Source organism: Lasioglossum baleicum, chromosome 13 (assembly GCF_051020765.1).
Source record: "Lasioglossum baleicum chromosome 13, iyLasBale1, whole genome shotgun sequence".
Taxonomy (NCBI): Eukaryota; Metazoa; Arthropoda; class Insecta; order Hymenoptera; family Halictidae; genus Lasioglossum; species Lasioglossum baleicum.
The window spans coordinates 14,068,483-14,080,275 of NC_134941.1; the positions used below are offsets into that span (position 1 = coordinate 14,068,483).

The 11,793-nt window shown below is 40.3% G+C and overlaps 2 protein-coding genes across 2 annotated transcripts; both read right to left on the reverse strand.

Annotated features, from left to right (window-relative positions):
- Positions 1 to 179: 179 nt before the first annotated feature.
- On the reverse strand, positions 180 to 1,605 carry LOC143214924 (U-scoloptoxin(01)-Er1a-like). Its single transcript, XM_076436491.1, has 3 exons — positions 1,279 to 1,605; positions 904 to 1,091; positions 180 to 455 (listed from the first exon to the last, which is right to left on the reverse strand). The coding sequence occupies exons 1-3, from the start codon at positions 1,304 to 1,306 to the stop codon at positions 321 to 323; spliced, it is 351 nt and encodes a 116-aa protein (XP_076292606.1). The 5' UTR covers positions 1,307 to 1,605; the 3' UTR covers positions 180 to 320.
- A 2,045-nt stretch (positions 1,606 to 3,650) lies between these two features.
- Positions 3,651 to 7,864, reverse strand: LOC143214897 (putative chitinase 2). The gene is made up of 8 exons (XM_076436442.1): positions 7,712 to 7,864; positions 6,187 to 6,384; positions 5,920 to 6,088; positions 5,745 to 5,847; positions 5,447 to 5,653; positions 5,171 to 5,368; positions 4,573 to 4,701; positions 3,651 to 4,493 (listed from the first exon to the last, which is right to left on the reverse strand). Exons 1-8 carry the CDS (start codon positions 7,773 to 7,775, stop codon positions 4,227 to 4,229), a joined length of 1,335 nt encoding a protein of 444 aa, XP_076292557.1. The 5' UTR covers positions 7,776 to 7,864; the 3' UTR covers positions 3,651 to 4,226.
- Positions 7,865 to 11,793: the final 3,929 nt, after the last annotated feature.

Here is an 11,793-nt window from a genome sequence, read left to right on the forward strand (position 1 = left end):
ATACAATAAAGATAATTTATTCATGCAAAATAATGAGTATCGAATATTTATTACAGCAGCAAATAATTCGTGCCGCTTTTCCCATAAGACGCAATGTTAATTCCGGCACGAATTATTTGCGCTTCGTATACGTACTTACAGCGCCATCTAGCGGCAAAACGCTCAAACTGTTAGCCAAATGTTACATATATATTCTTTATTACTTAAGATTACAAAACGGTGGAGTTGTACAGCATAATTTCGAGAGATACAGTATCAGAGTTTCACACAAGTTCACGTTTATTTCTTTGGACTTTCGATCACATGAATTCTTCGTAGATTTATAGATCGCCGTACAGGCTTCCGCATCTGACGTTGTAAAATTGATCGCAGACTTGGAACTGTTGATTGAAAAGAGTTCCGTTTACACAAAGATGGCTGGAGATCAAGTTTCCATCGTGGCACAGATGATACGCCTGTGAAAATAAATTATATTTATTATGGTCCCCCCTTGCCTTTCGGCTTAGGATAACTTCCAAAAGATAAATTATACAGGGTGTTCGACTACAGATGGGCGGTTCTCCATGATAATATAAGACGAAAATGAAGAATCGAAAAATTGCGATTTCAGTTTGGTCTTTTAGTTATCGACAATCAAAATCCGCCTGAAATGCGGCAACCCGGCCAACAGAGGTGTACGTTGCGTACGTCATAGAGGCGCGCGACGGTCTTTACGTGCATGAAACTTGAATTACTTGTACACCTCTGTCGGTCAGGTTGCCGCATTTCAGGCGGATTTTTAATCCTTGACAACTAATAGACCAAATCGAAATCGCTATTCCTGTATTCTTCATTTTCGTCTTACATTATCGTAGAGAACCACCCCTTAAATTTCATCAATTTGGATTTTTAAATTATCCTTACTTGGCACTGCGAGCTGAGATCTGCCCACAACTGGTTCTCCAAACCGTAACAAGAGAATCCGGTACGAGGTACCCTATGATACGTTGGATAAAGTGGTGGATTGTGGGGTAGGTGTAAATTATGATAGGGATCGTATGGTGTCCCATCCTCGTTGTAGTAATGACCAGCGAAGACGGCCGTCGACAATACTAATCAAACAGAATTTCGAAAAGGAATGATTAACTTGAGAACACTATTTTACAGATCACTGATGGTTCGAATAGGAGACACAGATGAGATGGATGAAACTCTCAGAGAAGAATTACACTTAAAACACTAGCTGATGTACGATAGCATTCGAACTAGGAACTCTATAAGCAACTCGTATATACTTACTTGCGATCAAGGCAAATGGAGCGAACATTTTTAAAGATTTTTTTTTTCAGTATCGATGAACGTCAACTGTTTATACAAATACTTCGAAGTTCGAGTTCACCGCATCGTAGTTTTATCGCGATTTTTTAAAAGATTTTCACTTTATTTCTCGATGGTGTTTTGCAGGGTTCCGTTTGTGGTACCTTTCGATCGGACCGTCGGCCGAGAACTGATCTTACCGAAAACGACTGTCCGAGAAGTAAGTTCAGATTCGTGTGATAATTTCACTGGATGACCGGCATTGAAAGGTGAAAGAATTCTGCGATCGAGTTTCGGCGCCCCGTTAAATCATCGATCGGTTTACGGTCAGCTTCTGCAAGTCCCCACTTCGCTTTCGCTGGATTCGACAACTCGTTCTAAATACACCCCTGGCAAAGCCATTATATTTTACTAAAATATAGTAACAAAGTTTACATGTGTCGTTCGATCAACAAGTTCGAGCGATGTGCAACTTTATACATATGTATATATATAATTTGGGTACATACTTTCGATTTTATAGTTGGCAAAAAAATTGATACTGAACGAAGAGACCCGTTTAGACTTTTCTTAGTACGAAAAATGACCAATATCAAGAACACAAGCGTTAACCAGCTGTAGAGGACCCCAAATGGAACAACTTTTACCCCTATCACTTTTTTTGTTTCGGCCTTGATTTCCAGATAATTGCAAAAAACCATCATTTTTTGAGTTTACATAGAATTAAATATCTCAGGACTCCAATGATGAATCTTGATGGTTTTTCCTTTGTTTAGTTTAAAATAAGTAGGGGCATCTTTTTTATTAAATAAACTTTTTTGTATGACCTTCGGATAAAAAAAAAGTGATAGGGGTAAAAGTTGTTTCATTTGGGGTCCTCTACAGCTGGTTAACGTTTGGCCGTTTAAAAACGGATGACCATGTATAAAGGTATACAGGGTGATTCTGGGAACTGGGGCAAGTCACTGCTCTTTTTTAAGTAACAATTTGTGGTCCGATCGAAAATGTTTTTCTCAGATGTATGTAGGATACTTTCAAGAGAGCTTTCATCGGATTCTAGCAAATTTTTTGTCACTTTTTGTAATCATTATTTGTGAGAAAAAGATCGTTCGACGAAAATCGAGCCTAATTCTGCAATCAAATGAGGGTTTTACGTAACCCTTGAGCGTAACTTGATCCCGATGATCGATCTTCGTACGTGTATGGAACCCGAAATTACTGACCTACATTTTTTTCATAACAAACATTCACTTCCAAACTGGAGCAACGTGCTACTGCTCCGGCACCGCCTACCTTGTAGCACATAAGTCTTGTATGTAACAAGAATGTATACATATATAGAAGCTTCACAAACACATTGGTTCGTTTGAATGAATTCAGATTATTTCGTATACGATCCCCGACAACAAATAATTGCATAAAAAGTCCTATAATAATATGTTAACCGTTTTTACTTTACACTTTAAATCTACGAATTATGTAGATTCATTTATAGCGTCACATTTTATAGTGATTACAAGGTATATAATCTCTTATTTTGAAAGATGCGGTATATGAAACGCCACGAAAAAGTTTTCCCGATATTTGAGAACTCGCGAGTGCCGCTTTCGTGTCGAGAGACAGTCGTATACGTGCGTCGCTTTGTTGCCGTAATATGCAAATCGGATCGAATAATTTAAGGATCAAATATCCTTAGGCAGTGTTCTCTGGGTCTCTGCCAATCTTGCACAATAGTTTGGCGCCAGCCTCCCACGTTCTGGCTTATCTCGTTTTGCTCCTTTTTCATACCAGAGAAAAAGTATTTACGCCAAAAGTCCGCCTGTTCCGTCGCCTTGAACGTACGACCGAATCGCAGCCCGGAGTTCCAATTATCATGCTCGATTTCGATCAGATTCTTTTTGCCATTGAAAGAATGAGAAAAAAAAGGAATCAGTTCGAAGAGACGGTATAAAATTCCATCTGTGTTGCTTCGTGCGATTTTGCAAAGACTCTGACGACCTAACGTTTCCAAATTTATTAGCTATATAAATTACCGAACGTATTTCATATTTTAATAAACTACTGAAAGTATTGTACCAGGTATTATATCAGTTTTATATCGATAAAATGAAGAAAATCATAGAAAATGGAAATATTTCAGGTCGGAGAAAAATTCGGTTTTGCGATGGAAACACATAATCATTCGAATTGAAGTGCGACTATCTATAAAGAGATTTTGTGAGTAATCTTTGCGAATGAGTATTGTTTCATGTCAAGAAAAATGTTTTGCTAAACTGAGTTTCCTCGTTTGTTTCATCAACATTTGTTTCCTCGTATGCTTGATCAAAAAGAAACAGGAAAATGTATCGACTTCGTAATTGCACACCTCTACAATTGTATTTATTAACAAAAATGATTACCACAAAATTGGACATTCGTCTTCATCGTTTCACCGCTTCGTTCTTTTCTAAATAATACTGTTTTAGTCATGGTATTGCGCAGGAGACAATGAAGGAACGATTTCGGTTAAGCGCGCTTCTATTCGTCTACACACTTAAGTTGTACAATTTCTTACAATGTTTCTATGTACACATACAACCTTGTAAAAGGCAGTACGCAGTCTATACACAGTTCGCTCGCTATACTAATGTATTAATCTCATAGAATCAGTTTTATCTTATCTACAATAATAATACTGTAGAAGATATAATGGTTTGCTGAAGCTGAGGGGATTTTTTTGAAAAATGATCTCGGAAACTGCACACCGTTCTATAAATAGCGATGCCAATCCCAGAATTCAGCGTGTCAAGAAATGCGGCGATGAAATTTACTTTTCTCTTACGATAACATTTTTTTGAGGCAGTGTGTGCCATACCACAGGCACTCTTGAAGGAACTCTTTCGAATCGGCGGATATTGCGTGTTTGTTTTAACATTTTTGGCATTATACCGTTACCAAGCGTACCGTGCCATTAGCGCGATCGAAATTAGAGTAAAACTTAAGAAGCAACGGTTGGACGAGTTGTTGGTATCATTGATATTAGGTTTTCCTTGATTTGTAGAATTCGAGAGAACCATGTTGATAGTTCGCATCAAGGGAAAAGTGGGATCCTTTGGGTCCAAGTATTCTCTCAATTGCTTGCAATTGCCCCGGAAGTCATCAGTGTCGATGCTCCAGATCATCACACCCCCGAGTTTCATCTCTAACGCGAACTCAGTCTATAAATTATGATTTAAAAACGTTTATCAGTGATTTCATCTACATCTCAACAGAAAATCAATGTGTTCCGTTACCAACCTTTCTCTTTATACTTGTGGGATTATCGTACACGACAACTTTGTCACCTTTAACAGCGTACGGCGTGCTGCTACCTTCGTCCCAGCCAATACTCCATTCGGTTTTATTGTTCATTATTTCCAAGCAGATCTGCAAACAAATAATGATTATCCAATGAAAACGTTCTTAGACAGTTCTGAATTGCGCAGCAGAGTTTTGTAGACTCTGCCGTTGAAAAGGTGATATGTAGACAGCAGATTTTATGCATTTATGACGAAAATGAGCATTTATGTTCATTTTTATATTCATCTAAATATTAGATTCTTTTCAACCTATTAAACATATTAAGAAAGAAAATAACTCTAGTGATATGTGTGTGTGTGCAATGGTTCGAGTGAGATGCCTATAAAGGTCTACCAGAAACGTTAACTCTTGACGCTCGAGTGGCGACTCAGAGTCATCATTAAAAATTGCTGTAGCATTATTGAAAATATTGTTTACATTGTTAAATATGCTGGTACCTAATCAATTACTAAACGTTTAAGTATTGTACGAGGCATTATATCAAAGCAACTCAAAGCTGCGAATCCAAATACACAGTGAATATTGTTCCACGTACTTCGTTGTACCCCATGAATCCCTTTTCATTAGTATAGGGGCCTGAGAACCCTACGGCCTGGCATGGTTTATTGATAGGGCTTTCTTGCGGAGAGCTGGGCATTGTAGTCAATATATATGTCCTTCCGTACATGGGTACACCCAACACTAATTTGCTTGGCGGTGCACCTTTATCTAACAAGTATTTGATCGTGCTTTTCTGAAAAGATAAGTGTCTCTAACTCGTTGCAACATTGTCTCGATCGTTCCAGCAGAACGTATCTATTAAATTCCTTACCACGTCAGCACCGTCTTGGCTATTCAGTGGAGAATTTGGAAGCACCTTCCGATCCCATGTACCATGGTAATCGTATGCCATCACGTAAATATGGTCGAGGTATTTGGATATTTCTGGAATATCGTAACCATTGTCTAGCATTCCTCTGTTAGATACTATAGCTGCTGTCAGCGAGTACCTGTACTCTTTGAACGCCTCTTTCAGTTCCTGATACAAAACAATTCTTTGTTATCCTGTAGATCCTAGGATATCTCTAGAATGATTGTAAGAAATGATCAACTTTGTGATTCAACCGTACCTTCAGAAGAAGCACGAAATTATCTCTGTCCGCTGGTACTCCTCCGCGTGACGCATCTGCAGGAAACTCCCAATCCAGATCGAACCCATTGAAACCGTATTCTCTGCAAGAAGAACGTGTCTTTTAGAGGAAACGCTGATCGACGCAAGAATTACTCGCACGTTTGATTTCGTACTGGAGGAACAGGATGACACTGTTGATGAATGTCTCTCTATGTTCAGGGACTGCAGCGAGATCGGAAAAGTTTTTGGCACCCTCATTCCAACCCCCTATCGCAAGGGACACTGTCTTCAGATGAGGATATTTTTGACGAAGCTCGGTTATTCTTCTGTAATTGCGTAGTCCTAAAATATATATAAAACGTATCAAAAAGTAGTAGCTCTTTCTACATATGTAGAAAATTCGCTAAAATTCGCTAAAATTCTTTGAGGATTTTTGTTACCAGTGATGTCATTGTCAGGATCTAGGCTCCTGATGCTCCAATTAGCACGGTTTATTCCGGCAAATGTATATATCAGGTGCGTGCAAAGTTCTGGTCGCAGATTATCGGATATGCCAAATTTGCCAGCACCAGTTCTATACACAGCCCAGGAAGCAATGTAACAAGCCACAACTTTATCGTGCTGCGATTTTGCTGCACCTGTCAAAAACAAGTGATAAGTACGTTCAAAAATATATGCTCTTTTCCTTGTGTAACCAGAAATTTTTGCTTTCTTCCTGTGTAATCCAACAGATTAGGGCGAGACAATGCAAAAAATCCAAGTTTCGGTCCTAGAAGATCAATGGTTCAAAAGTTATGAGTGTTTAAAGTTGACCGATTTCAAAAACAATGTAAATCGGTCGACTTTAAACACTCATAACTTTTGAACCACTAATTTTCTAGGATGGAAAATTGGATTTTTCGCATTTTCTCGTCTCTAATCTACACAGGGAAAAGTTCCACCTCAATTTCAAATAGTTTAAAGGCCGATTATTATACTATCCGCATTTATAGTAATATGCATTTGAGAATATATGCAGTGGATACACAAAGTATTCGTACACCTTTTAATTGCGAAGGAAAAGGTAAAGGTGACGATTTTTAAATTTGTCGAAACATCGGAAATTAAACAACCAAAGTATTAGAAAAAAGATTAAACCATCTGCTATTATTCATAAATGATTTATTTGCTAAACGAATAGAAAGTAGATTGCGATTCTTCGCAGATCGCGGTTTTCATTGGAATTCGAAGTTGAACGAAGGTCATGTACATTATCGAAATGTCAGATTTCCATTACACAAGATACCGTAGAAAATGTCAAATACATTCCTGACTTTCGTCTCCTTTATGTTCAATCCGTTACTCGATCGTTCAACTAAGAAAATCGAGAGAGTGAACAGGACCTATTTTATATCTTTCTCTGTGTAGCTTATTTTTCAAGCTTTCACTTTCAAAAAACAAAAGAGTTCAAAGAATAACATAAAAATTGAAAAAGAATACATCGCGCGTATCCCAAAAACAATTTCGCAAAAGATCCTTTGGTGGTTTACCCCCAATTTTCACTGTAAACTTGAATCCGACCAATATCGTACTTCATTCATAATTTCATATATTAAACAAATATACAAAATAAATTCTAATATTTTTAAAAGAACAAAATATTGTCAAAAGATTTCCCGATTGCCTACGCAAAAATTAAGCATGAATTGTTTATGCAGTTTGATATGCAAAGAGTGAAAGGATTCCAATAGTTCCACCGTTATTCGAGCTACTCCGCTTACTGCGAGGAAGTTATTATTACACTGCTATCTCGTTTAAATATTCCATTCAATTCGTGGTAAGTAGTTTTTGTTTACGATGGAATAAATATAAATATCTTCTTGTGCGAAAAGGATTCAAAGTTTCTAGGATAAAGATAATAAACGTATATGTACAGTAATAAAAAGTACAATAGTGCGATGCATTAGAAATGCTTTTCTAGCTCACCTGAAGCATCGGTGATAGCGATCAAGAGGATCACGAGCACAGAGAGAATACCGTACACCTTCATCGTTGGGAACAAACTTAGCGAATGCTGGGTTATTAGCCTGTAGTAGTCAGCTTTCACTCGGCTTCCAGCTATGGTACGTCACCTCTTCGTTATCCAGAAAAAGATAGAGCTAAAACCTGTTGTCATGAAGTATTCCATGGCATTGTAAACATACACGCGGCTCAAGTAATTCTTGCCGCGTTTTACTATCTAGTCAATGTGCCAAGCGGCAAAAATCATTCGTGCACTTCAGATTAAAAAAAATAATAAAGATTAAACCAAAATGTAACGTTGAATCATAATTTCTAGAAAAAGCAACAAATCTTTTCATTTTTATCAGCGCGTCACTCATTAACTCATTATTGGTCATCAAAATAGGAAGAGCCATCTCGATGATATCTACTATCTACTATTTACTGAATATATCAGTAACGAGTAGCAGAGAGGATATGAGAGTCAATGAGAGTGCTGGAGAGTGCTCACGCTGGCTCACGCCCGGGGTCTGAGTTGCCTCCGGTATAGTGCTGCCCCCACAAAAATCTTAGCCTGGATCAGCTCCTAGGCGCACGGTAGAGCGGACGCTTAGCCTGGACACCGACGAGATACCACGAGATACTATCACAGACGAGATATAACATTACCCATTCTGTAATTGCCTTATAATACTATCACCGAAGAGATACTATCTCGTCTCTATACCTAAATAGAACCAGACGATATATGACATTGTTCACGCCCGGGGCAAATCAGCTTGGATAATACATATATTTTGATCTGAAGGAAGGTAAAATTGCAAAATGTTGTGAAACACAATAGGTATAGGGATAGAATTTATTGAAAAATCAACATATTTATTAAATGTGCAGCTATTAGCTCGATATTATCCTTTATTCATAAGACACTAAAAGTTCTTACAAATAGAGGATAATACCGATTGCCCAGGTCTCACCACGAGGAGGTTGCTGCACAAGAGACCCGAAAGGGAGTCAGAACGAATGCAATATTCCTTCTGGCTCCCTTTCTTACAACGATGGAATTATACTAAATTACGCACGCAAGTCGAGCAATTATTGCGGAGCAAAAGGTGTGAATCGGAGAAGAAGTCTCCGATCCAGGGGGGGATCGAAGGCGAATCAGGCAGAAGGCTCTGATTCTTTCAAAGTAAAAAATAAGAGCGAACCAGAGCAGAAGGCTCTGGTTCGAAGGTGACGCGGCGCGTACATTGCTTGCAGTGCAGCTCCGGTCAGAGCCGATACCTGACGTGTCCTCACCAAGAGGAATGGACAGTGAGAAGTGTTCAAACGTAACACCATCTCTCTGCCAACTACCTGCCACCAGGCAACGCAATGCATTGAGATGACGTGGGTAGGATGACGAACAGAGAATTTCTCTGCCAACTACCTGCCACCAGGCAACGCAAAGCATTGAGGTAACGTGGGTAGGATTACGAACAGAGAGAATGGCAATACGAGTGAACAGGTCTCAATGAACCACCCCTCTCAATGTATCGACGCCGAATACCGGCTCCAATCGGTCTGGTACATACAAGCAAGGTCCGACACAGCAGAAGGCTGTGTCGGAATCAAGCAAACGAGCAAAGTGAATTTAAGGCAATAATTACTCGACATATTTAAAACGACGATATACAATCTTAATAACTAACGCACGCAAGTCGATGGAATTATACTAAATTACGCACGCAAGTCGAGCAATTATCGCGGAGCAAAAGGTGTGAATCGGAGAAGAAGTCTCCGATCCAGGGGGGATCGAAGGCGAATCAGGCAGAAGGCTCTGATTCTTTCAAAGTAAAAAATAAGAGCGAACCAGAGCAGAAGGCCCTGGTTCGAAGGTGACGCGGCGCGTACAATGCTTGCAGTGCAGCTCCGGTCAGAGCCGATACCCGACGTGTCCTCACCAAGAGGAATGGACAGTGAAAAGTGTTCAAACGTAACACCATCTCTCTGCCAACTACCTGCCACCAGGCAACGCAATGCATTGAGATGACGTGGGTAGGATGACGAACAGAGAATTTCTCTGCCAACTACCTGCCACCAGGCAACGCAAAGCATTGAGGTAACGTGGGTAGGATTACGAACAGAGAGAATGGCAATACGAGTGAACAGGTCTCAATGAACCACCCCTCTCAATGTATCGACGCCGAATACCGGCTCCAATCGGTCTGGTACATACAAGCAAGGTCCGACACAGCAGAAGGCTGTGTCGGAATCAAGAAAACGAGTAACGTGAATTTAAGACAATAATTACTCGACTTACTCGGGTGCGGCCTATCGGCGATTCGGGTACCCCGGGGACGCGACTCCCCGTACTCACTCACGGATGCGGCCGTGAGTGAGCCCCTGGGGGACCTCCCTCGGCGAATAAAACTACAACTTCGTGGTACGTCCTCTTCTTGGTGTGTCCTCTTCTTGGTGTGTCCTCTTCTTGGTGTGTCCTCTTCTTGGTGTGTCCTCTTCTTGGTATGTCTTCTTCTTGGTATGACTTCTTCTTGGTGTATTCTAGCTGAAACAGACTAATAATATAGTTAGACATAACAATATATAACCCTGTACACGAGTGCAAACCTAATACCCGCTCACAAGAGCCAACCTAATACCAGCTCACGAGAGCCAAACTAACCCCGCACACGAGTGCGAATCTAACCAGCTCATGAGAGCCAACCTAATACCAGCTCACAAGAGCCAACCTAATACCAGCTCACGAGAGCCAAACAAACCCCGCACACGAGTGCGAATCTAACCAGCTCACGAGAGCCAAACAAACCCCGCACACGAGTGCGAATCTAACCAGCTCACGAGAGCCAACCTAACACCAGCTCACGAGAGCCAAACTAACCCCGCACACGGGTGCGGCCTATAGGCGATTCGGGTACCCCGGGGACGCGACACCCCGTACTCACTCACGGCACCATCCGTGAGTGAGCCCCTGGGGGACCTCCGATCGGAGGAATACCAATTTCAGACAAGATATGAAAATGTTTCGAAGCGGGACTTGTGAAAGTTCCGATGCAAACAATTGGAAATTCAATTCAACAGTCAGAAGACCAATCATAATTCTGCACATGAGTGCGAATACAACCAGAGAACCAGCTCATGAGAGCAATTGTAACCCCGCACAGAAGTGCGAATACAACCAGCGGAACAGCTCGTGAGAATAACTATAACCCCGCACACGAGTGCGAAAACAACCAACGAAGCAGCTCACAAGAGCAATTGTAATCCTGCATACGAGTGGGACGCTCAAAATGTAATTTTTATAAAGAATAAAATTGATAAATTTGAAGAAGACTCAATAGTCTTCATTGAAAGTCTCGATAAAAATTTCAAAAGTATGAAGGACGAGTTTAAAAAGACAAAAGAAGTTTTGAAAAATATTAGTAATCAAACTTACCGTTGTTCCTTGAATTGACAGTTGAAGGTAGGCCAGGGTAACTGTAGATGACCTCTAGTCCACCTCTGGTCCACCTCTGGTCTCTCCGGTTCTCCTGGCGCTCCTGGTCACGCAGCAGGTCCGCTCACCCCGCTTCCCCCGCCCCGACTGACTGACCGCCGGTGAGCTCTCGCCGATCTGCCGAGCTCGAGCGGCGCCCCCCACTCCGCCGAATATCGATCGATGTCGATCGCCGTGACAATTATTGAAAAATTTATTATTTCCAGCTGGTTAATGTTTATAACAATTCTATTTGACAGCGATGCCCACAAGCAATCCCTTGGCTATCTGACCACCTAATTTTTTAGTCAAAGTGGCTAATAGTTTTCGTGATACGTAATAACTTTTAAACCATAACATTCGCACGCAATAATTTATTCGATACAATTCACAGATAAATTTATTATATCTGGCTGTTTAATGTTTATAACAATTCCTTTTTCTAACGATGTTAACGAGCACTCCCTTGACCACCTTCCCATCTAAATTTTTCGTAAAAATAGACAATAAAACTCGAAATATAGAATAACTTTTAAACCATGAACATTCGCACGCATTAATTTATTCAAAATTGATTTTTATTATATAGAAG

Excerpts from the sequence above, each read along its gene's own strand:
- LOC143214924 (XM_076436491.1), bottom strand. The coding sequence starts at position 1,306 with ATGTTCGCTCCATTTGCCTTGATCGCAA. Across the intron at positions 1,092-1,278 it reads TCCATTTGCCTTGATCGCAA|TATTGTCGACGGCCGTCTTC; the intron begins GTAAGTATATAC and ends CTGTTTGATTAG. Across the intron at positions 456-903 it reads ATCTCAGCTCGCAGTGCCAA|GCGTATCATCTGTGCCACGA; the intron begins GTAAGGATAATT and ends TTATTTTCACAG.
- LOC143214897 (XM_076436442.1), bottom strand. The coding sequence starts at position 7,775 with ATGAAGGTGTACGGTATTCTCTCTGTGCTCGTGATCCTCTTGATCGCT. Across the intron at positions 5,848-5,919 it reads AGTGTCATCCTGTTCCTCCA|AGAATACGGTTTCAATGGGT; the intron begins GTACGAAATCAA and ends TTCTTCTTGCAG. Across the intron at positions 5,654-5,744 it reads ATTTCGTGCTTCTTCTGAAG|GAACTGAAAGAGGCGTTCAA; the intron begins GTACGGTTGAAT and ends GTTTTGTATCAG.